General features: G+C 36.9%; 1 protein-coding gene across 10 annotated transcripts in view; it reads left to right on the top strand.

Moving 5' to 3' along the window:
• The window catches only part of SHANK2 (SH3 and multiple ankyrin repeat domains 2), a 363,547-nt gene that overhangs the window by 64,143 nt on the left and 273,619 nt on the right, over positions 1-25,785 (top strand). For 9 of the 10 annotated variants that reach the window (XM_069804140.1, XM_069804146.1, XM_069804143.1 and 6 more), the window contains exons 11-12: positions 1,950-2,027; positions 22,645-22,711. In XM_069804140.1, coding sequence (XP_069660241.1) covers positions 1,950-2,027; positions 22,645-22,711 — 145 coding nt within the window. Of the gene's footprint in view, positions 1-1,949; positions 2,028-9,284; positions 9,316-22,644; positions 22,712-25,785 lie in introns of those variants that run through there. The other variant, XM_069804149.1, reaches the window with a different exon arrangement.

The following is a 25,785-nucleotide window of genomic DNA, read 5'->3' as shown; positions in this document are numbered from 1 at the left end:
GAGTTTTAAAATGTGTAATTCTTTTGATTTTATATTGTTGAATTACTTATTCTGATAACTAAATGAATAATCAGCAAATTAATACAGTATGTTTCTTAATATCATTATTTATATCCTCAGGCTCTTGATCAAAATTGGATATTTTAACACTAAAGCGTTCTACTAACATTTCCAGTATGTTTACTAAGCGGTACCTGGTGGAATAGTGGAACAGTTGTTATTATGGGAATATAATATAGTGTGCAAACCTCGAATCATTCAGGAGTCAGTCAAAAAGGAATTCTTGGAAAAGCAACCCTGAAAAGAATTTTTTTTTTTTTTTTTTTTTAACCTGGAGGTCTTCATCTAGATTGCAGCACTTTTACTTCTTTTGGTTGATTGCTAATAGAGAACACAGAAAAATGAGAAAAACATTTTGACGTTTTACACATTGCTCTTGGTCTTCCTCTGTGTAGAGATACAGAGAACACACCTAATGTGCAGATTTCAGTGCAAGCGAATGAGACTATTTCAATTAATGATATATCATTAAAAAATTACCATCTATGAGATGATTGTTAATATACCATCTTGAGATATGATCCATTCAGTTGTTTCAGGCTGTTATGCAGAATAGGAAGTGTGGAAACAAAATGTTATCTTTCTGGAGCATCGAATCTTGGGGAAAGGGTAGGATAGCGTCCTCCCCAGATACGTTTAGGACGACCCTGTGATGGAGGAGACTTAATGGGATCAAGAATCCAGTTTGATAAATTAGAAAACACAATGACAAAAATTATTTTCAATCATAATTTCTGGCATTCACTTATGACTCAGAATCTAGTAAATAAGCTTCATTTCTGTCACTAAAATAGCTAAATTATATGATTGTTTTCTCTGGCTGCAAATTTACTGTTAAAAGTGAAAGGTGGCACATTGAAATACCTCATTAGGTAGAACTCCATAAAACAACATGACAAGAAGTCTGGAAAGCACAACAAAATTAATAGAAATATTTATGATGAGGAAATATAAAAACATTTTGAAATGTGAACTGGCTTGTGTAAGGTCCTAAGATGAACATTAAAGATGAGCAGGAAGAAATATAGTCTATATACAGATCATCAAAAAGTCTAGTATTCTGAGAACCACACCAGAACTGCAGAGGATTTCTCGCAGATTATGGTCAGTTATATTTTACAGCAGCATAGAGTAGAGACTTAAGCAATACGCTGTATCAGTCCAAAAGAATTGTTTTAAAGGGATTTTGTTTGCAGATTTCCTCAGTCCAGAGGGCCTGAAGCCATACTTTTGTTAGAAGGACTGTATTGGGTTTGCACTGTAACTGCTAGTATTTTTTAGGTGAAAAGAGAAGGTAAGACTGGTCAGTGCAGTATGTATAGCCAGACCAAATAATTTCAGGTGATGACCAAAATGACCAAAAAATCATACATTAGAAGTTTAAAATTGAAGATAGGTTAAAAAAAAATAAGTACATGTAAGTGGTAAAACAGCTTTGTTTATTTTTTAGCTGTGGGAGAGGATCTCATTCATCCCAGATACTGTTTACTGTACCATGAACAGTACTGTTTTCCCTACAAAATAGGCAAAAAACATGAGAGAGTCAAATTTCATTTTGAACTAGCATATTTTCTGAAAAATCTGATTTGCTAAGTAGGGAATTTCCACAGTACAGTTTCTTAAATATTCAATAAGATGTTTACCTCTCCCATTCCTCTACATTGTTTTACACTTGCATATTGTTTCTACTCTAACACACTGCAAAGCTCCTACAGTCTTGTCATATTTAAAGTATTGTATTAATAACTCAATTTCTCAGATTATTTATTTATTTTGTTTACTTGTTATCAAAGAAAATATACAGCAAACAGCAACGCATTGCATAGCCATAATGTCTATTTAGTAACTAAAGACCCTTATTAACAAACTTACTCTTCTGCCATTTTCAGGAGAGCTGTGCAAGAGTGCTGCTGTTCCGGGGAGCCAACAAGGAGATTAAGAATTACAACAGCCAGTCTCCATTTCAGGTAAAAAAGAAATACCTATTCCCTCTGCCCCCAGAAATATTTGCAAGAAAATCTCATGTGAACTTGGTTTTGTGGCGAAGTTAACACTGTACAAGGCTGGAAACAGCTGTAGAGTAAGATAACTATCATTTTAGAAACTGTGGCTTTTGTGTAATGCAATAAGTGAAGATGTCCTGGAATAATCAAGAATGAGAGAAAAACAGATCCCCTCTTAGCAGTTCAGGTGACACTGGCAATGAGTTTGAGAATTATATGAGCTGTTGATGACAAAACATGAAATCCTTGGTGTCCTGTGGTCCGATGTGCCTTGCTTTGTGATTATCTCCAGTCCCATGGAAGAGAGATCCAAGGAGTAATTGGGCAGCTAAGCTTTGCTTGGCCATATTGAATTAGCCAGAAAGAAGCTCTTCCTTCCTTGGATGTGAGGCCAAAGAGCTGGGCTATGTTTCAGGGGTGGGGTTGATTTAATGCACTCTCAGTGGTAAAAGTTGAAGCTGCCATCTCTATCTCCAAAAGAAAATGAAGTCTTTCTTTGGATTAGTCAAAACTGACTAGATGTTTTTTCACCATTTTCTTGTATTAAAGTACTTTCAGAAAGCTTAATTAAAAATCCAAATGGAAGGAAATTGTTTGTCTAAAGGGTTGTCAGGTATGGCTGACAACCTTAAGCCCTTCTTTCTGAAGCAGTTGTAATTAGCCTGGATTTCAGAGAAACATTCATAATGCAAACCGACATGTGAGAAATAGGGATGAAAGCTGTAATGTTTTAAGAAAAAGGAACAGAAAGAATTTTTGTCAAGTTACAGAAAATAGTGCTTCTGGAAGAATGATGTCACAGTACCATTAAAAGGAACTGCCCTGTTGTTAGGGGGGCTATTTCCCAAACCCAAGTAGTCTTTCAACCAGAAGAAATCCTGATTTACCTTTGCTTGTTGTATCTTTCCCATTACATTCTCAGCCCACTTTGGATAATGCTGTCATAGAATTCAAGGAAGACTGCATTTTCTCTCATGCTTTGACAAGTGAAATAGTTGGAATATTAGCTATGTCCATGGGGGTCTCTGAGTTGGCTCCTCAAAGGTTATGTGTAGATAACGCCTCTGAGTTTCAGGCTTTTAAAAAAGCCTTAGTCAAATATTTCTATATCAGTTTAATTATCTCCATATTTTGAAGTTTTCTGGATGTAAGATGTGTATCTCAAGAGCTTAAAAGTCCTGCTAGCAAATCCCAGCCAGCTAATTGTTTACTTTTGGGACCATTTTCCCAAAATTGGGGAAACAGTGCATTAATAATTTAATTTTAGGCACCATTTTCAGACCGCTAATAGTTTGCCACCTAAATAATATGCTAAGCACAAACTGCACCTTAGAATTACGGAGTGATTAAAAAATGGAATAAGAGAAAACGCTAATTACTGGAGGGATGGGTTTCAGTGTCGTCTCTTTACTTGGAGAGATTAGATTATTTTATTACTTTATGTCTTTGAGATTAACTTTTCTTTTTGTTTTAGGATTTTTTGTGGGGAGGATAAATGGCAAGTAGAATTATTACTGTCTTCCTCTTTGTGCTGACTGCTGCAACATTCTTGTTCTTCCTCTTAGAACAGAAAAATATGGCGGAGAAGGGCAGAAAAGAAAATATTTGTAAAAGCTAGTGCTGATAGTTGTAGGACTTAAAGAAATGAAGGATGACTAGCCAGAACTAAATAAAATCAAGTGAGCACAGGAGACAGAAGAAATAATTTTAAGAGAAGGGTATAGCTATGGAAGTGCGCTTACTGACCAGTGAACTATCTCCTGTCCCTATGGAATAAATTCCTATTTGTTATCATTTATTATATGCTACACTTCTGATGCTTGGGCTTTTGACTGGTCACTCTTCCCCTAGCACGGACAGAAAGACTAACAATTAGGTTGGCTTTGTTTTATCCTTTCTAGATCCGCATACTTGAAAAATGAAATTACTTTCCATGTTTTTATTCTATGGTGACTTTTTGGTGTAGGGAATGTAGGAAAAGTTCTAGTTTTTCTAAATGGAGTGAGTAGAGAAAACCCTGATGCCAGCACTGCAATAAAGCAGCATTAGAATGAATTCTTTGCCATCTGTCTGTTGCTGACCTAGTCGATCAAACACCACAAGTGGAGCTGTTACAAAATTATGCAGAATCCCCTTGAGTTAATAGGATTTTGCATACTAAAAATGTTTACTCATGTAATCAGTAGCAAGGAACATCGAAGCATCTCATATGTACATAATGAGAATGGTTGTAGCTGCAGCATCTATTCCTTTGAGTAACCTCCATTACATTCTTTTCTCAGATATCTAAAAGGATGATTCTTTTGAATTGCTGCTTAGAAAATTGATGATATGAAAACTGCGCTATTCTGTAAAATAAAAGTATCTAGACATGGAGAAATTGGTGTGTTGCTTTCAAGGCCTGCCAAAGCTTTATTTATTTTGAGGAAAATGAGCAGCAGAGTTTGTATCTAGCATTAGTGCCCAATGAATGTAGTGTAATTTTACCACCAAAAAACCCCCAAGATGTGCAAGTGTTCACTTCTTACTAAATCAGAGTGCTTTTTAAAACAAGCATGGGTTTACCAGATCATATGGAAGGAAAACTAATCTGGGCTGAACTCTGTGCCACTTAATTCAGGTATCCTACACTGTGTACACAACTTTGCCTGGGATCTGGCGGTCCTTTTTGCCTTTTCAGTGTCTAGCAGAGTTAGTGTTGGAATGGCATTGCCAGGTGTTGAGGTCATGGAAAAGCTTGCCTGTTATTTCCCAATTAAGCACCTAAGCTTTTATTAGCTACGTTTGACGGAACGTGTTTCATCCTAACTGATTACTGGGGTCCATTAAGTTAGTAATCAGTGTTGAGTACAGTTGATGTCACCCATAGCTGAAAGTCTGTCTATGACTGTCAACAGTAATAGATTGTGCTGATAGGCTGTACTCTGCAGTAACAGAATATGGGTCAGCAGAAATTTCTCTGTATGTTTTTTGTGGGGTTTCCCCCCTGCTAATAAGTATTAACACTTGTATGGATGTGAGGTGAATCTCTTCCCTCTGTCCTCCCCACGTATGTTCCAAGTAGATTAGGGCAATTCCTGCATCACCATCCTCGGTCTAAGTGTGAGAATTTTTTGTGTACTGTGCATTTCTGTTAAAGGCTGACTAGCAATTAGAGGTAAGATGAAATCCGTGCCACATCATTTTACTATATTGCCAGTTCTGTTTATTAATCACTTATCCATCCTGTCTTGGATACCTTACATGCTAATTATTCTGTGCTAACAGATGGAAAAAAAACATCGGCATTACAGAGCTGCAAGTGCTAGCTAATAAGACACTGTTATATACATTGTGCTTGACCATTTTTCTTTTGAAGTAACTAAAATTGGAGCAGGTCTGTGCTTTCATTCATAGCGCTGAACTTGAACATGCCCTCAACCATGCCTGCCGTAAGTACTGCTGATGCCTCCACAACCATTCATACCTTATGCCGAAACATGATGTTTGCCACCAACATGTACATCAACTTACAGCTCTCATAAACTGGCTTGTGAAATGCTGAACTGTAACTTCAGTTCCAGCTATTGGTTAGCTTTAAAATTTCCAGTTGTTTTAGGGTTTATTTGCTGTTACAGTTTCAATTCTAGCACTAAAACCTCCCAAAATATCCTTTCAGAAAAGCCATGATATCCTATCAATGTCCATAGCTACTTAGTTTTTGACACATTTTATGTGCTCCTACATTAATGTAAAATAATTTTTTACCTATCTGGCAAATACTAGTAGAGTAATTTGGAAATCTCAGAGTTTTGCAGTCTTTACAAGCTGTAGAAACTCTGTTGTGTAAGTTAAAATGAACATGCACCATGTTTATCATGTGTTTCCTTTTTCTTCTAGTGAGCAGAAGCTCTATATGAATAAATCATGTGTTTTCATATGAGCTATAAAGCACTTTCAAGCTTAGAGCTAATAGAGCTAATAATTAGTCAGTGTTTTTGAAGCATATGTGTTCAAATATACAGAAGAACTGCGGTGGCATTTAGTGACACCTTTTAATGGCAGAGTTGTGCCTGAGAATGATTTCTCTCTCTCTTCTATTGACTATCGCTGTCCCAAATCAGCATGGGTTATTAATGTGCTTATGTTACGTAGGTGTCAGGAGGAGCAGCAGTCTTCCAGGTCCACTGCAGGTAGAATTGTTCCTTTCAATGTGTTGGCTGTACATCTATTTTCAATTGCTCATATTTTTGCCAGATTTGAATCATTTGAAATAAAATTTTCCATGCCTGGTATCTCAGGCGGCATTGTTCGGAAAAACAAAATGATTCAGCTATTTCGGAGTATGGGTGAGAGTAAACATGTGTTGTTTTGCTCATACTGAAAAACTCTGTTGACCCACCTCTCCTTGTCCCATCTCCCCTGTTGTGTTACGCTGTTTTGTTTTGTTTTGTTTTCTTTAATTGCCCTGCATGCTGTTGGTGACCTCCATGTTAATAATGTGGCAGCGTAAACCAGTTTGCAGTCTGACTCAAATACAGGGGCTCCAAAACCAGACTGCGTATTTGGAAGCTAAGCTGGCTGGGGGGAATATAGACAGGCGCAATCAGGCACGGGTAAGTTATTGTTGAGCTTGGAGGTGGGTGAGAAAGTACAAGACTGGCTGAGACTTGGGCTGGGAGCCTAAGCCCGAAAGAGTAGAGTGAATGGAGCAAGAACAAGATTGATAAGGGTCTTGGGGAGATTTTTAATCATCAAGGGCAGAAGACAAAGAAAATCAGATTAGAAGGGAAATTGGGACTGACTGTATAAAAAGGGAGTCTTGCTGGGAGGAAGCCTCGGACTGGGGAGACTGAGCTGGGAGGTCAGGGAGGATGGGGCTGTCACAAGGTGGATGTGCATGCGATGCTCCCAGCCCTGCTAGTGGTCTGTAAAAAATCAATCTTGTTTATTATCCAGCATGTCACTAGAATGGCTTCCCCAAACTCAATTTTGATTTAGGTTATTATAATTTTTAATTTCCATCTTTTTGATGAAATTTACAGGCAAAGGACAAGAAGTTATTCTCAGGTATTTTTTGTCTCTGACCTATTTTTGAAAGGGTGAAACTCTGAGAAAGCTAATTTTAAAACTGAAAATCCCTGTCCGGTACCTCAAAAAGGCATCTTTACAAATATAAAATAGTGTTTTCTCTCTTGATGTTAAAATATGTAACTGTTGTGTTAATGGAGCATATGAATTACACAAGGACTTTGTTTTTGCCAAGTATTTATTTTCATCCTAATTCCTTTCCTGAAGCACCTCTGTGAAGAATGCATCATTGAATATTGTGTATTATTGGCAGAAAATATAGCGCTCTTCTCATGCTGCCTTTAGTCAGACTTCCAGCTTTTCCCAGCTTTTGTTCTGATTTGAGTCAAATAATGGGATTTATTCATACTTGCTTTGGTTTCATTTTTTTTATGTTAGGTCACTGATTGTGTTGATCAGTTACACTGTGTTTTGCAGTACAGAAATAATAGGTGAAGGACAATCTGTCATGGAAGAATGTACACTCTAAGTTTGCTCTACGTTGTTGTTTGTCATATTTAGGTATTGATAGGAAAAGACTTAAGGTTTTAACAGTGTAAAAACCTCAAAAGTACTAGAATAATAAATTCCGCAGAAAGGCTTAAGACTCAGACGTAAAGGTATTAGTAAGAGTTGCATTTAACATTTTTAAATCTACAGAAGTGACCGTACCAGAACAAACTATGGATTTTACCTTTAAAAATAAGAGAGTGTGTGAGTATGTATATATGTAGGCACACTGAACATAATTTCTTAAAAAGACATAATTAAAATAAGGAAAAGAAAAAAAAAGGGAAAGGTCTCATGATGATACATTCAGATGCAAACAATGATTAGTTATGATATGTTTTCTCATCACTTACCTTGAAGTGCTATTTATATAGAAGAACACATGTTCTTATTTGAGAAAAAGGCTTTTTGGGAATTTTACACAATGCCTTGGGCATATTTATGCCTTTGTGGTGCTGATATGGTATCTGTTAGGGTATTAGGGGAAATGTTGGCAAATGAAAATATTCCTGAGAATAGTAGGGATACAAGATACTGTTCCAAGTAACACTTCCAACAGGGAAGTGCTTGATGGCAAGTTAGAGGTGACCTCAAGTGTCAGCAGATTTCCCGCTATTGTCAATTTTGAAGTATTGACAAACTGTTAGGCAGATGCTTCTCCTTACTGGCACATGAAGTACGATTACCAAAGGTCATTATTTGGTTCATTATACAGCTGGTGACAAGAAGATAACAAAACAGAATGTAATACTCTTGCTGAAAACATGAGACAGGAAAGACTCTTCTGTCTTAACTACGTCTGAAGGTGTTGCAGCTACTTTTGAAAAGTCGGACCTTAGCCTGAGGGGCTTTCACTAATACTCTTGCTTGGCTTGATAAGGGCTGGATATAGTCAGAGACATAGGAACAGAAAAACACATATGGATACAGAATGGGGTTAAAAATCCATTCACCTTGACCCAGTGATGGTTTGCGTAGTGCTGGCTGATCACTCCTAACCTCTGTCTTAACCCCTGTCATTTTTCAGAAAAGCAGACAAGTGGAAGTAATACAGTAAAACATAAAGAAATTAAATGATATGATTATCTTTTATTGAGAAAGGCAAAATATTGCCACACTTGGAGATGCTAAAAATACTTACTGCAGAATGTGTCTCTCTTAAAAAAAAGCTGTTGTTGCTGCACAGTTGTTACATGACTGTAAACTTACGGAGGAGTGTCCTTGAGGCCATCTTTTGTATTGTGCTCCATGTAGATGATCTGAGACCCTTTTTTCTTCCCCTTTGTGCTTTCTCTCCCAGCTTAGACAGGGGTGTCCAGCTGAAATGCCTCAGGTGTTCTCACATGCAGCAGGATTTCCCTGGGAAAAACAGAGTGTCTCTGAGGTACCTAGGAGCCAATCTGTTTGTTTTTCCACCAAATGGATAAACTTCCAAAAGCTCAGAAGCAACTGAAACTAGGTTATAAAAGGGAACAAATTAAGCAAACTAAATTGTAAGGGTCACTACCAATTCTTGCCTCAAAGTAAGAAAGGCTCGTGTGCAATTCAGACGTGATTAGTTGTCGTGGATGAAATTGCAAGAGGCAATGGAGATTTGTATAATCTTAATTTAATTACAGGATTTTGATAGCAAGATTGAATATTGCTCCTGTGATTTTATTTATACTGTATCCTAGAAGAGAAGGCAGCAAGGGTAAGTTCTTAAATAGCCTGATCATAACTGAGCAGTCACACATAGCATGTCTTATCCTCATAAAAAGGTCAGCTGTGACAACTGTGCATATTTTTTTCTGTAACTATAAAGACCATGGTAAATCTTGTCATTGGAAATACTTTATTTCATTGTTGTGTCTATCAGAAGAAATTTTTGTATTTTTATTGGTTTAGAGCAAATTTGGGTGAGTAAATGTTGTGTCTCTTGAGACATCAAAAAAACGCCATTAGTCCTAAGACGGGAGCTATGTCGGCAAGATTAATAGAAAACGCCCATTTATTTGTATTGTGTTGTTGCCAGGGCTTTACATGTATTGAAATGGAAATGATAGGCACTGTATAAACATAGAGAGAGTGACAGATATCCAGTATATTTTTTTCTCAGTGTTCTTGCAGAAAAGTATATTGTATCAGACTATGCTCCAGATTTAACTGTGGGAGAGATGACAGATGTTGTTCTTTTATGAATTCTTGATTCCTGTACCTGTATGTGTGGTATAAGAAGGTTAAACCTTATGAGAAATTTGTTTCACAAACCATAGATAAGCATGCTTGTGGTAATCTGCTACCTTTAAATTTTCCTTCTTATTAAACCGTGTTATTTTGAGATATTAATACCGTTCAGTTTCTCTATAAAATGTAATACCTTATTATATTTTGTATGCCACTACTGTGTGTATGTAACAGCTTTAGTGACAGTGATTGAATTAGTCAATACTAATGAGCCAGAAATATCAGGGAAACTGAAATCCACCTTTTGTGCCGAGGCTGCTTCTGCCATGATGACCAGGATGCCCAACAGTGTCTTGCTGTTCTCCTGTGTTCCTCTGTCTGCTTGTAGCCAAACGGATTGTCACAACTTCAGACTAGATAGAAAGAAGAAATTTTTTTACAGTGAGTGTGGTGAAACACTGGCACAGGTTGCCCAGAGAGGTGGTGGGTGCCCCATCCCTGGAAACATTCCAGGTCAGGTTGGACAGGGCTCTGAGCAACCTGATCTAGTAGAAGATGTCCCTGCTCGTTGCAGGGAGGTTGCGCTAGATGACCTCTAAAGGTCCCTTCCAACCCAAACCATTCTATGATTCTATGAACTTACACTTGCATTTCTGGGCAACAATGATATTTGCATTTTGTGTCCATGAAGTGCTGATTAATGATCATAGTTATGATGGTCGGGTGATGTGGTGGCATGATCTCTTGCTTTTGCATAACTATACAGGCTATTTAGTGTTAATTTCTGGCAATATCCGAGTGAGTTCTTGTTGCTTATAAAAATGGAGGATCTATGCCTCTAGGACAGACTTAGCATCTTCTTGCATTGCCATTTGGAGAGAACATTCGTGACAAGCAGTTGGCATATGCTGCCATCCCATGTCCGTCTTCATCAGAGTATGTTACTGGCATTGACTTTTACTAGACTGCTGCTTCCAAAGGTTTTATTACAGTTAACCCACAGAGTTTGGAATGAATCCACCAAATGTATTAGGTAAAATAACCATAGTTTTTTATTAACCCAATGCATTTTGTCCTAAAGGCTTTCAAAAAGCATTTTCAGCCATTTGGTTTAGCAGTTTAAGCAACACTGTATTATTAAGTGTTTGCAGACTTGAATCCCATAAACTGTTTTTACTGTGAAATAGTGGGCAGCATCTACTGCCTGCTGTGAGTAGGAAGACATTTTTCTGAAAGTGTTTGGGGAAGAGGCTGCTAATATAGCAGGTTTTGGCTTTTCCATGAGGTAGGACTGCTTTCAGAGGTGAAAGTTTTTACCCTAGAGCAGCACAGACCTATCCACACCTGAGCTGAATTTTCTGTATAACCCGACATTGACTGTAATTTCAAGGAAAGCAAAATCTGGCAAATAGCGCACTTTCTCAATCTTTTTCTAAAAGACTTCAGCTGAAGAAGATTGCATTTCATGGCTTTTTGATTTAGCATATTATTGGGGGGGGGGAAGAAAATTAAGTCAATTTTATTACTGGCTGTGTCTTATCTGATTCATCTGATGCTGCAACCTGGCTTTATCTGCTTTTAGTAAATACTCCTTTGAAATTGCTGTTCACCCATGTAGCAGTAATAAGGATTATGTAATAACTGGCTTTTGATGGCTCTTTCCAGCTTGAGCTGGATTTTCCCGTGGAATGAGTCTGTAATTGTAAATGTGTGTGTATCGCACTGTTTGCTTTTTCTTTTCCCTATTAATTATTAAAGCACAAGCGTAGAAGAATGCATCTTACTTGAGAATGACTTGCTAGGTGGCCTTTTAGCAGAGAAGCAGAGAGAAGATGTAATTTTTTTCCTCTACTTTTAAAATAGATATAAACATTAAATTTCCCAATACATGCAGTGACTGTGGAGGAGGCTTAATACAATCTGTACAAAGTAGGGTACCCTAGGAGTCTTAGTTATTTCTCATCCAGAGAAAAAGGAAGAAATAAAAGAGTGGTGTGAAGCAGCAAAGTTGTGCCTGGGATGAATCTGCCTGCATGTTCCTTTTTTGCTTTCTGACATGTTTTGTGGTAACTTTAATCGACTTGCTGGTGTATTCAGTTCAACACTTTCTGGCAAGCTGGTTCTTGCATAACAACGGATCCTTTTGTCATGGGAGTTAAGTTTGCATTTCAAAGCCGCGAGAGTGAGATGATTTAGAAGTGATTTGCTTGCATGTTGTGAGGAAAGGACTTACATTTTTTATCTTGGTGTCCATGCAGGCTTAGTTTAATCTGAAGGCATTCAGTCATGGCTTATTCATGAATAAGAGTAGTTAAGTTTTAAGAACGCAGTTGTGTGTGTTCATGAAAGGGAAGTGTAAAATAAAATACAGGTTCTAGTTTTTAAATCATTGTAAGGTTACTGGAAAATGAACGAATCTGCCTAAAGGCATTTTAGGTGTCGGTCCAGTATAGAGACCTGCTAAGACAGCACTGCAGGACATAAAGAGACGAAAAGAAGGTCATTCAGTGTGATAGCCTTCTCTTAATTTTGACTTCAATTCACTAAGCTAGTCAGCTCTGGCACTGTTTCATGGCTACTGAGTGTACTTCAGAAGACCCATAGGGGCTGTAAAATCTCTTGCAAGCAAAACCAGCATTTTAGCAAAGAAAGTGTGCCAGCACTGTTATGGTTGCAGTGTACTTTTTTGATATCCAGCTAAATACATATTGTGTATTTGGAGGCACATTGTTGCATGTTTGCTTATTTTTTAAATATTAATTGCTCAAAAATATATAGGATAAAATCCTAATTGCTTTGAAGTGGATAAAATTCTGTTTGATTTCACTGGGGTGGAAGCGTGTTCCTCACACTTAAGGATTTCAAAGCTGTGCCACCAAATCTTTTTGTGTAATCTACTCTTCTAAATAGAATTATTTTTAGTTAATGTTTCTTGACGTCCCAGCTGAGACATTGACCTTGTCCCACCCATTGTAAGGTACTTTCCACGAGGCTTAGGCTCCAAGGGTGTGAAAAATGCTTCGATCTTAGTGCTGCGTGCAGCAATACTTGAAGCTTAAAAACCTAGTCTTCGATTACTCTTGAAAAATAGCCAGGGTACTAGCGTGAGGTGGTCCTCACCAGGCAAGCCGTTGAGATTGCTTGGAAGGCTTACGTACGGGGCTGCACCCAGCCCAGCGGAGCTGCCTACTTGCTGCGCTCTGGGAAGCACGAAGACTCTGACCTTAATACTACGGTGAAGTGATCGTGGCAAGCCTTTGTTTAAACAGTGCTAAAATGATCAAGGGAATGATGAAGAGCCTCAAAGAAATATTGGCCCTTTCCCATAATTTATATTTTCAGATGCTAAAACTAGTTGTTGAGCAAATGTAAGGTATCTATTTTAAGATACTGCATGTCAATATCTGACTACAGATGGCTCCATGAATCATAGTTGGAAGAAGGAAAATGTTAGACACTAAGATATTGTTGCTAAGAGATTTTTGTACACAGTATGCTAACATGTGCTGGCAAATTTGGGAACAGTAGCAGCAGCATGCTCTTGGAGAAAAAAAAAATCAGTGGTGAAGGAACTGTCTTCAAAGGACTATTTAAAGGATAGTAACATTATTGTGCTTTGTTGTATCAAGAACTGATGAAGATGAAATTGTCTTTCAAGCAGATAACATACAGAAAACATCCAAAAGGTAAAGCTAATCCTGCTGTCCGATGAAATAGAAAGTGGAGACTAGAAAGAAAAAGAAAAAAAAAAATACTTTGGGGTTTAAATTAAGCAAGTTTCAAGAAGATTAAAGGTGATGGTTGCTGATATTTTGCCATCTACTGGACGTCAGATACATTAATATACACAGTTAGTTACTTTCCAAATGCATAATATTAAGCTTGTATTACATTATATAATTAAAATTGTTAAGAATTATTTTCTGTCCAGGAAAGAAGCATGTATGAAAATGCTGAGTATGATTTTTTTACTCATATTCTTTCATAACATTACTATAGAGTAATTTAGAAAAATTGCCAGCATTTCATTTTTTGTGGTAGAGAAAGTGGGTTATTTCTGCACTTAATAGAAATCTTTACTGACTATTATTAAAGAAAAAAATTTAAATTTTACTGCTTTTCTTTATTCTATGTATATCTTATTCGTCTTATTTCAGTGAGTTTTACTGAAACTTAAAAATGTTATATCTGAAATAGAGCTTCAAACTGATAAAATTAATTTTATCAGTTAATCTTATTTTATCAAATAAAACTTTTCAGTTCTGATAGATTTTCAACAAAAACATTATTATCTTATTTTAAGTACAAAATATTACACAACTATAAACTTTCCAAAATAGTAGTTTGCTTCTGACATATTTCTGATTAGATGTATTACATCCCAACTTCAAAACTGATTACTTTTTAATAAAGTTTCGAAGTGTAAATGTAAATGTGTGTCTCCATAATGTAAACGTATGTGTCTTCTTGAGGTCGTGTGTCATGTCATGCATATTATATGTATTCAGGAGCACTGTTAGAAAAAGAGAATGAATTAGTGATATTAAGAGTATATTAATCAAGCATTTGGTTTTATTTTATAATGACATGAACTAAGAAGCTTCTGCTAGTTTTATTTTAAAATGTTGTAGCCTCAAAGTCAAAAATCAACTGTAATCAATACAACTACAAAATGTGGGATGATACTTTGCCCTTTGATTTTGCAAAGTAAAATACAGAATTAATGATTATTCAGCATTTCTATTTTAGATTATATAGTTATTGTAACTGTATAGAATTTTCCAGCTGGCTCAGAAAAAAACCCCCATTTTGTTGTATTTATTGAATTCTTAATGCCTTCTCTAATTGAAAATACCTAAAGTCTATGTTGTGATTTGAGCTCAGAGCAATGCTTGCCAAATTGTCACATTTTGCTAACGTATTGCAAAAGAATGTATTTCCAAAGGAAACCAAGTTCTAGATACGTTCTTGTATCTATTGAATCAATAAACATACCTTCATGTACAAGTTCTCTGAAAATGCTTAAGAAACCAACAGTGTTTGATCACTACATTTTTCTCCCACACCTATGGAAAAGAAATTTGGAATGCAGATTGCTTCTTGCTTTTCCAAACGGAACTCCATCTGTACTACTGAAGAGAGTTTTAAAATCTACATGCTACTCATGTATGAGAGCAACTAATGCATATTGATTTAAGATTTTTTTCGAGTCTGTAAAGTGTGCTGCATGATTTTGTGTCACTATTTATTAGGGATGGAACGTCATGGTGCTATGTGCTGCACGGGCATGCACAGACATACATGAGAGCAGGGTCTTTGCACTTAACCTAAATTTAACTTTCTAATGTCCTTGTGGATGACTACTGTGTACTTGATGGTATACTGTGACAAACTTCAAGGTGGCTTTAGACTCCAAAAAGCCTTTACCTCTTTGTTTTATTAGGGAGAGCTTTTCTTTTGAGAGGACACAATAGAAATCTGTTGAAGTTGAACTACGTTGCCTTTTCATTGCTCCACAGTAAGCACCGTTAGATTTTCATATCCAATTAAAGAGGTGCCTGTCTCCAAAGGTTGTGATTATATTGGAACAGTTTAGAGATTGCCTTGCTGTTGGATTATCACCTCTTGATATTGCAGCTATTGGGTGAATTGTTGATATGATTTTTGTCTGGAAATTTATGCTTATTAAAAATGATAAAATTTCTTATATTTCTAATATTAAGGAAAAACATCCTAATTATGACACATGGAAGACCTTTTCTGGTGGTCTTTTCATTAAGGAAGTGATCCCAACCCTTCCTTCTAAATTCACTGGTGTTAATTTCTCATGAGTCTCTGCTGATTGTGAATCCTATTGCATAATGGCTGTGACTGCTTGAACGGTGTTTCTTCATTGTTAACATGATGTAATTCTCAGTGGTACAATAAATAATTTATGATTTTTTAAGTCTGTGATTTAAGTGGAAGGCAATTTCTGGAGAGTCCTAGGGTTATAGTCTCATTCGCAGGGTTGTATCACCTCTTCCTTCCAGTTCCACCTGAAGATGGGAACATGTAGAGTAGATGTACCTCAGAGTATCCTGTATGTCCACCTGCATTTCTGCTGCTTGGCTGAGACTCAGCAAAGTCAAGACTGAAGTCGCATTTTGTCCTGGGATAGAACTATCTCCCTTAATGTGTAGTGCCATACCTGAACTCATTGGAATTTCAAGCTTTCTTGCAAGACCGTTATTTAGTGAGCTCTGCTGGGGAGCAGAGACAATGGAATGGTGAAATGTCAGCCCTGAAGGAAAAAATAATGAAACGTACTTTCATCAGGAAAGTGAAATTTTCTGGAAGAGAAGAGAAGGGGAAGAAAAAGCAGGTGGGGAGCACCGACTGTCTTGTCATGAACTGCTTATTGTGAATTGCAGCTACAACTGTGCAGCCCAAACAGCTTCCTCTGCTCTCCATTTAGGCAGAGCATTTTAAAGCTTTATGTCTCACCTGGTCTAAAATTTCAGCATGTGCAGAAGGAGGTGCAGCAGCGTTGATTGAGAGTGAAACATAAATGAACTGAGAGATGCTCTCCTCACTCCCATGCAGAAAGTTTGTCAAAGTTCCATGGCTGGATTTAAGAGGAGGCAACTTCAATTTCTGTCTTTTTTGTAGTGTTTCCTGTTGGGTGGAGCAGTTTGTTCCAAAGAGCGATAATGTAATTTAGTTTTGGTGCTTGCCTTTCAGGGACTAACCTATAAAGATCTAAAATTCTATTTGCTAACAGGCTACAAAGATCTTGCTCGAATTTAATATAACCTCTACCTGTGATATATTTCAAGAGCGGAAAAAATCAATTGTGAAAGGTTAGTGACAGGTAAAGTGTGTATATAATTTCCCATTTCCCCAAAGGAACAAAATACTGCATTAATCACAATTAAAAAAAATCTAAATACTTGAATGTAAGTAATTGATATATTGAGAACTGCAGTTATGGGGCTGAAGAGAGAGACGGTGGTGAGTGAGTGCCGCTACTTATATCTGGTCCAGAGTCTGAAAACATTATGAAACTCTGTTGCACTGAAACCTGTAACTGGCCATCTGTCAGGTTTCACTGTATAAACAAAGTGGTCATTATTTATACTCGGTTTCTTTAGGGAACAAGATTCAGGAAAGCTGAACTAACCAGATATGTCAAATGTTTTATTTCTGAATTGACTTCTGAAAGCCAACTTAAAACCTGCCTATATTCAGAGGGAACATTTTTGACTGTAAATATCAGAAAACCAGAGGGTGAGAATATTGCTGTGCCAGGAGAAAGAAATACCCTTCTAAAGGTGCCTCGCCAGTTATGCGTGCATCATTCCCTTGTCCAGTGCTCTACACTGGACTAGCAATCATGGGGTGCCCCCGTCTCCTGCCTGCTCCCACCCCAGTCTCTGCATCACAGCTACTTCATTCATTCAAGTTTCTACTTCACTGGGCTGTCACTTAGTTACCATCCATAGCAACTAGCCAAGTGTCAATTAAACTCCTTCTCTTCTTCACTAAATCGGTGGCAGAGCATCTGGCATTGCCTGGCATGGCAAATAGTAAGGCACCGTAACCAGTTGCATCATTTGAAAGAAACATCTGTCTGTGAGACAGTAAGTGCGACGATGGGGCGACTGTAACAAGCTTTGCTTCTACCAAGGCCAAGAAAATATCCGTATAAACACGCAGCTTCTGGTCACGCTCTGCATTATGTACCCCGACAGTGACAACCAGCGCTCCTCTCTGCTCCGCTGCCGTGCCCAGCGAGTCGTTAAACCATGGCTTGGTGCTTCGCAGCCCTCTGAGTGTGTCTCAGCTGTGACCTGTTTCAGTGACTCCATTAACTTTTTGTTACAATGACATTATGAAGACAGAGTATCATGGAAATAGGAGGTGATACTGCCAGTCTAGCTGTATGGGTTTACCCTACTTTCTTTTTACTTTGTATGAGTTAACTCCTACTAAGATACATCTTCTGGCGTAGCTTTACTTTCTGTTGTAAGCATGTGTACTTATTCAGGCCAGTCATTTATGTTATCAAATGCAATTTGAAAATAATCAGTTGCCCATGTTAACATCCTTAGTGGGGTCAGATAAAGTTGTAGGGGAGGGAGCTGATAAATGATGCACTTTCATTACTATCATTCATATAAAATTGCCTCTAATGATGATTTAAAACCCCCCAAGAGAGTTTCTGTTCTCTGTATTGTACAGTCGGATATATGGCAGAGATCCCAACCAAATGTCAGTGCAGCAGATAAAGATCCTGGTTTGGGTCTGAAAGCACTGTACTCAAACTACTTAGTCATGCTTTTCAGCTGGACTTGGATTGACACGATGCTGTGATGCCGCAGGTGCAGTCTTTCTGATTCTGGAGCTGATACAAAGTAAATATGCCCTTTAAAAATAGGGAAAAAAATGCAGGTTTTAGTGGAAATTGTAGATGAGTGATTTTTTTTTTTTTTTTTTTAGAAGATGCGTAAACAGGTTTTATCAGGTTTGCAGAATAACGTGACTAAGGACATGGAGATTTTTGATGTAAGATAAGTGTCTTGTCTGTGGCAAAAGGACAAAATGAAAGGACGTTTGCTGCAGGAATGAAAGAACCTGAATTATAGTAAAACTGCTGTATATGCAGTTTTTAAAAAGCTGCAATTTTTGAAGCTTCAGCATAACAGAGTCTGTAGATAGCCACTAGTTATAAAGTGCTGCCTCCAGCCTTTCATGGTAATATTTCATGTCTGTAGACACGCATGTGATGCATTTTGATGACTGGAATCCAGTTCCTACTGGAACTGGAGAAAAACTTTGAGTGTAGTTTTGCTGGCTGTGCTACTTTTTCACTGCCAAGAAGAGATGTCTTGTGATCAAAAAAAAAACCCCAAACAAAACCTTCTTTCGTGCCATAAGCTCTCAATTAGAAATCTAGCACTTGACTACAGAACATCCTGAAAAGCAAAATACGGCTATTTAAAAACATGTAAATGATGAAGCGTGTAGAGAATCGAACTCGTATTTTCTGTGAAGATACTACATTAGTATTTTTTGTAAAGTACAAAGAAGTTTAGTACAAATACAGAACTTCTGTTAGGTTCTGATTTAGTTTTCATCTTAATCGAGGGGAGACTTTACACCACCTTAATTTGGTTCAAGCCCTGCATCTTGTGGAGACCATTCACTCGTCCTAATGCATTCATGCTTATGGGTTTATTTGAACACACTATAACTCTGGTTCAAGATACATTTTGATGGAAAAGTGGCTGTGGTTGCTGTGCTTTGCAGTTTGCAACTATAAAAATTGAATTAGTATAATTTTGTATCTTTCCGATTTTTCTCTGGTTTCACTTTCTCCCACACTCCATCAAACTCAAGTGAAGTACATTGATGATATGCCACGAAATATTTGTACTTTTTAACTTTGTCTTGCTTTCTTTAGATCTTAACATATAATTCGCTCATTTTTGCTGTTAGAATTTTACATATTGTTTTTAGCGAATTGAAGTAAATTAAATTGAGAGAAATGGTACCTTGAGCTTGCTGAATCTAGTGCTTGATTCAGAAGCAAGTACAGGAACAATTCTCTGTCAAGCTGTCTCTTAGCTATCTGGCAATATCTTTTTTCAAGTAATAAAATGTGTTTGTCACTTGAACAGCATGTTTATACTTGAGTTTTAAAATCTACTCTGTATCAAAAATTCTTTGATTTGAGTAACATGGCTGCTGTCTAGCAAGCTGCCTGTCACTGGTGAATTCCCTGTTTGAATTTTACATGCTAATTAGGGCTAATGTTGAAAAGAGGTATTATTGCTTGCTTATAATGTAGAGAAAACGCCTGATCTACACACAAATGTTGCTTTTATTTACCTGAACCAAGCCAGGCTGCAGAATGTGAAGTTAAAGGGATAGCATTTGTACAGCTCTGCTGTTACTTTCATAGTGCCGTTTGCCAGGGAGAATCATGAGTTACACTTTAGAGGCTGTACAGGGGAGGCTGGGTGCCAGATTCTGATTCGTTATCCATGCTGAGAAGCAGTTTCTTTCAGCAGTAGTTCCTGGAATAAAGGTTGTGTTACTAGTGGTTAAAATAGTAATTTTCAGGTGGATAATTTCCTGTGGTGGTGATGAGGTGGCAGCACACCAATCTGCTTCTGTCTCTGACATCCCTGATCTTTGCAGATTTAATGGCATGCAGAAGTCTTAGGTCATATCTGAGAACAAACACTCTTTATGTGTTCAACTGCAGTCTAAAAGCACAAGTGGGATTAAGTTGAACCAGTGTTACTGATTCTTAGTAATGCATTTTGTTCCCAAGAATCCATCAACATTTCATGTAACACAACTGAGAAGTGCCCAAAGAAAAACATTTCCTTACTGTTAATATTGTAATAAGAAAACAATTACATGATTTTCACTAGTAAGTATGGTGATATTATATGCAATTTAATTATTTAAAGGACAAAAATGATTATACTGCACATGCCATGCTTATGGCTGCCTGCTGAGGATTATTTTAAAACACAAGTATATGCATATTGACTATAACTGCTAGGTGCTATACAAACGTGGAATAAAATTTCTCCCATGAAATAGATACACTTGAAATGAAAAAAACCCTGTAATTACTGTATTTAGCCTTTACATTGGACAGAAGTTTTTAATGAAATGAGAACAATTTGCCAAGAAAAAAGATGGAACCTGAAAAGCACTGGAAAAAAAAAATTGGGGGAAAACCCGATTTCAGGGCATAAACATAATAAATGGTATACTCAGTTGTTTCTTCTAAACTTTGCTTGGTAATCTAAAAAAGCTATTCTGATACTGTATTATACTTAAAATGTAGTAATTTCTTTAATGTCTTGCTTGTACTTTCCCAGCCAGTAGACTTTACAACCTAAACTAAATCAGTCCATCTGTCTTTAGACCATCTATTCCTTGCTTAGGACCAAAAGATAAATTGGAGATTACTTCACTGTGTTTGAAACCATTTGTTTAAATCTGGGTCCTTCCACAAGGATTTCCAGGGCTGTGTTCAGAAAGGATTCATGCGTAATGGCTCGAAGCGTAAGGACTAACACAATGGGAGTCTTGGGTCTAAAGAAGGGCCTTAAATGAAGTCACCTGGAGGACTGTAGAGGGGAGAAAAGAGTGTGGTAATCTGACTTTCAACAATCCCATCTAGTTGTATTGAGGAGCATTGCAGTGAGTTCTTTTCTTCAAGACGGTGCACCCATGCCTGTAGCAAATAGTCTTCCTAGTACTGCATTTCAATGAGATTTCTTCCAGTGTTGCCGTAGGATATATAAGTCCACTCTAAGCCCACCCTTCATGAAATGCGCTAATGGCAGAAGGAGGCATCGTGTCAATAATCGATGCTGAATGAAAAGTGCAGAAAATATGTGTCATTATTTTATTTTTAGGTGAAATGGATGTAATGGTCATGATTCATGATTTAAACCTGCCCCAAGTCTACCATTTAAAGCAGATTTGGAAACTCTTAAATACATGATAGTCAAGATTTTTTGTCTGTAGCTTGTTGCTTGTGTGTAGAGTCTTCATTTTTGAGGATTTCCATATTAGTTTCTTTTGGTTAATAGTAAATAAAATTGTCCATTCAGTTTCCTGTGGCGCGTGCAGAAGTAGGGTCTTATGCTTGTTACATTAAAAGATATTACTCACATTAACTGTACTTTGTATACCTCCTAAGACCATTTCAGCACTTTAGTCTTCCTTTGCATCATTCTTCCTCCCTAAGATTTGTGGAGTGGTACAAAACCACAGATAATCTTTCTTGGTCATCAGCTCAGAGCTTTCCCCGAGTTATCAGTCGTTTCTCGTGACTGACAGTAGCCCTATATCTAGGGGAGTCCTTTTAAATAAGGTTTTTAGAATATTTTTTTTTTGGCCTGCACCCTGTATATGCAGAAGCTTCTGTGAGAAAGGTGAGCCCAGGTTATCTCTTTTACCTACATCAGGAAAGCCACAGTGCCCTTAGGGGAACAGTATCTGTCATAATATAAAACTGCAAGATGGAGCCAGAAAAGGCAATTGCTTGATATTTAGGGTAAAAATAAGAGAAGAAAAAAGGGAGGAGACAGCAAGGACATAACCAAATCACTTTCCTCATATCCAGTGGAGATGTTTCTCATTTTAAGTGCATTTAGATGAGAGTTCAGAATTGATAGTTACACATCTGTGTTTGACAACCAGGAAATAAATGAAAAAGATAATAATTATTTTAGAACTATATTTATAAAAACACTTTAAATTCTATACATATGCATAAACTTTACCAGTTTCTCTTTTTTAGTCTTTTTTGGTGTCTTAGTGGTACCTCAGTAGTTTTAGTTCTTTGTGCTTCTTCCCTGGTTATCCCACATACATTGCATTGTAGCTCCTGTTTTCATTGTTCAGGTAAGTAGCAAAGCAGGAGCAATTAAAGGGAAATAATATCTTCCATGTGTCTCTCTGAACCTGCTCCTGTAGCATTCTCCACACATCCGTGTAGCTCCCAGAGCTTTGGGGATGCTGTGTTTAATGTTCACTGCTGGTTTTGACTGGCACAATGTGAAAAGCCACAGCTCTTCTAGCAGTCTCCCGAGATATCCACAATCACAGTGTCCTTAGTAAATGGGGATCTGGGGGACTGGCAGTGCTGCTTACAAATAGATTGAGATATCATTTCTCAACATTGTTTCAGAAATGTATTGCCTATATTAGCTGCAGAATAGAAGTAATAAATGGAAAGAAAATATATTTGTATGATATTTGTCGGTAATGTAACATGCATTTTTTCCTGCTTAATAAGCGATGACAATACATTAATTGTAACTATTTTACAATCCTTTAGGTGGCTATAATAGCGGGAAATTTTGAGCTTGCTGAATATATCAAGAATCACAGGGAAGCTGATATTGGTAAGCAAAATATTTACAGACACTGAAAATAAGTTATACATGTTTAAACCAGGATTTTGCAAAGATGTTAAATCTGATTCTGTGTGAGAGATAACTACAGGGTTGAGGACAGTATCATTTCAGGGAGATTTTAAAAGTAACTTTTCCATAAAGAAATGAAGATGGGGAAAAAGCTGGAATGTTTTCAAAATATGCTCTGAAAATGACAATTTGATAACTAAGGCAAAAAAGTGGTAGATGCTTTATAAGTCTAAATTAGGCAGTTTGTAACAGATTAAATACACATCCACATACCTGGAAGAGGCAAACTGGCTCTTGCAGGCTGTTTTGGCTTCAGCCTAAAGCAGCTCTCAAGTAGGAATAATTGGTCAGAAGAAGATAAAGAAAGATGCTTCTCTGCAATTAAATGAATGTGTGGCAGAAACTGTCTATCCATATCCATAAAACCATTCCTCTCACTGAGTTTGGTGTGTGGCACTGGATGAAGGCTAGTGACAGGCATTAAGGGCCCTTGACAAAAAACCTTAAGGCTTTTTAAAGATCTTTTTATGTAGAGAGTTTTGCCATTAAAATAAAAACTAGTTTGATAAAAGTGGTTTCTAATACAGTTTAATTAAAATGAATTAAAGTGCTTTAATTCAAGTTAATTAAAATTCCACAGAAACATCCTGAAGTTGAATGAAGAAAGGCAGTCCTTTTGAAGAAGGAGGGTCTGTATAGTCGTCCGCACTGATTTAACTCAGTGTTGCAAATCTATGACTTGATAGTATTTAATTTACGTGGAAAACTAGGCCAGCTTACATGAAACTTAAGACTGTGAAAGAATTGCTCTGGATTAAGACCTCCTTTCCATTTCCCATCCTGGTTGCCTATGATCTGCAGAGATATGGTTAAAATTTCTGCGCAGTAATGTGAATTCTCGTAGCACTGTGATACTTTCAACTCTTTGCAGTATGCATTGAGAAAACAGAGGACACGTTGCATAAAAGTTTTGCATAAAAGCCATAACTTCTGCATAAAAGTTTGTAGTGAGTTTGGAAGGTTTTTACCTGAGATAGTGGGATGGTTCCTTTCCATGTAAAAAGTCTTCATCCTTCTGTATTTATAAAAAATCTGATGTAAAAATCAACTAAAAATGAACCAGTTATTCCTCATAGGGTGAGTATCTTATTGTCGTTTATATTTACATATGGCTAAGGGTTTTATAAATTTGTGAATATGTTGAAATGAAAGGAGATGGTTGTTTAGATTCAAATGTTCTTTTTATTTCTGCCATGTTAGTTCTTGATAATTTGACTTGCGTGTGGAGTCAGTGCAGAACAAGTACTGCACATAGAATACACAGTATTATGTTTTGTGTTTCTCTAAATGGATTTTGTTCTCTTAAAAATAGTTGTGTACAATAAAAAAAAAACCCTAGTAAAGGAATGACTTGCTAGTATTAATTATGCATACGCTTACAGTATGAGTAACTGTAAAGTAAAAGTAACACTTACACTACACTTAGAAACAATAACCTCTGAACTGGTTTGCATGAAACCACAGCGATGTTAATGCCATCATTTTTTGGGCTGACCAATTCTGCACTACTTTTCCTTTCCCCTGACCAGTGCAGGTTCCAAGTTCTGTCAATGTATGGGAGAAATTGGAATATAGTTATGAAGTAGATGGATGAGACTCAGTCCAGGAAACAAGTGATAGCCATGTGGCTGGGGCTTTAGTCAGAACTTATTATTGCTGACTGTAAAAACTTTCTGTAGGTTTTGGTGATTGCTAGGAAAGTGCTTAGAAAATATCTTCTATGGGAAGATTCTCCAAATTTTCCTGATGCCTTCCCTTTTGCACTGAAAAATAGAAATACTGGTGCTTCTACGATTCACTTGCATTTTTTGCAAGATGGTGGTGGATTGCACATAACTACCTAAATTACTAGGTTTGTCTTAAAGAATAAGCATTATGTTATGTTGTTTTCTCCTACCTAATTTAATTTAGCCAGACGTTTATCCCTTAAGATTTATTACTCAAAAAAAAAAAAAAGTAAAAAAAAAAGTGAGGTCATCAAAATGTCTGTTTCTGGAATGTCTCCCAGTTTAAAAAAAATAAATAAATCAAAGGACAATATCTTAAGCAGAAAGCCTTAGAGCTAGTATGAAGATGAATGTGCAGAATAATGTCAGCATTTAAACTTCAACAAGTTGGCTTTTAGTTATCTTAGGTGTCTGGTTACCTGCTATATTCATGTAGTTTTGGATGTATTCCAACATATATCATTTGAGTAATGTACCTTCTTAGAGCCCAGAGGCAACAGAGTGGGAGGGAATAGCAAAGAGCTTGAAGAAGTATCCTCATGAAGATAAGAAGGACAGATCATACTATGAAGTCTCTTGAGAAACATTTCATCTTTCCTCTCTCAGGAAGTGTATTTTTGGTTAGATACTGAATATTGATATTGAAGCAGTTCATTAAACCTTGTTGTTATTATTTTAGGCTCATTTAATAATTAATAAGTTACAACTGTGGGAAATTCTTTGGAATACGTGCAGCTTCAGGTGGTTCTCTTTTCTGTGGACGTTTAAGCTGGTAGATGATGAGCTGTTCAATCATTTAATAGTAAGCTTGTCAATGATATTCATGATTATTCACAATAGCATTCATTGGAAGGAGAGGTCGGTGATGCATTGGGAAAAGCTCCACGTTGCGCTTGATTCATTGGAAAAAAACCTCTACATAGCACTTGGAAGATTTCTGACCTGATCTTTTAACATTTAGTGATCTTCATACCCAGTGTCTTCAGCTATAGATACTTTTAAAATGCAAGCCTAGTATACAGCTAAGTAATGTAAGTGACAATAATATTTTTTTCAAAAAGAATCTACCTACTTTCCTGGGTACATCGTCTTAAGGATGGGAAATTTTGAATTGGTGGTAGTGATTGGAGGCTGGACCTAACTTAGTAGTTTGAAGAGCAGGTTTTATCTGGTGACAGAAACAAGTTTTTACATTTCTCAAACTGAAGTATCTGAAATATGAAAAATAATATTTGCTTGAAATCTCTAATCTTACATAGTGAGGAA

This window comes from Haliaeetus albicilla, chromosome 16 (assembly GCF_947461875.1).
Source record: "Haliaeetus albicilla chromosome 16, bHalAlb1.1, whole genome shotgun sequence".
Lineage (NCBI taxonomy): Eukaryota > Metazoa > Chordata > Aves > Accipitriformes > Accipitridae > Haliaeetus > Haliaeetus albicilla.
This window is presented reverse-complemented; position numbering and strand designations above follow the sequence as displayed.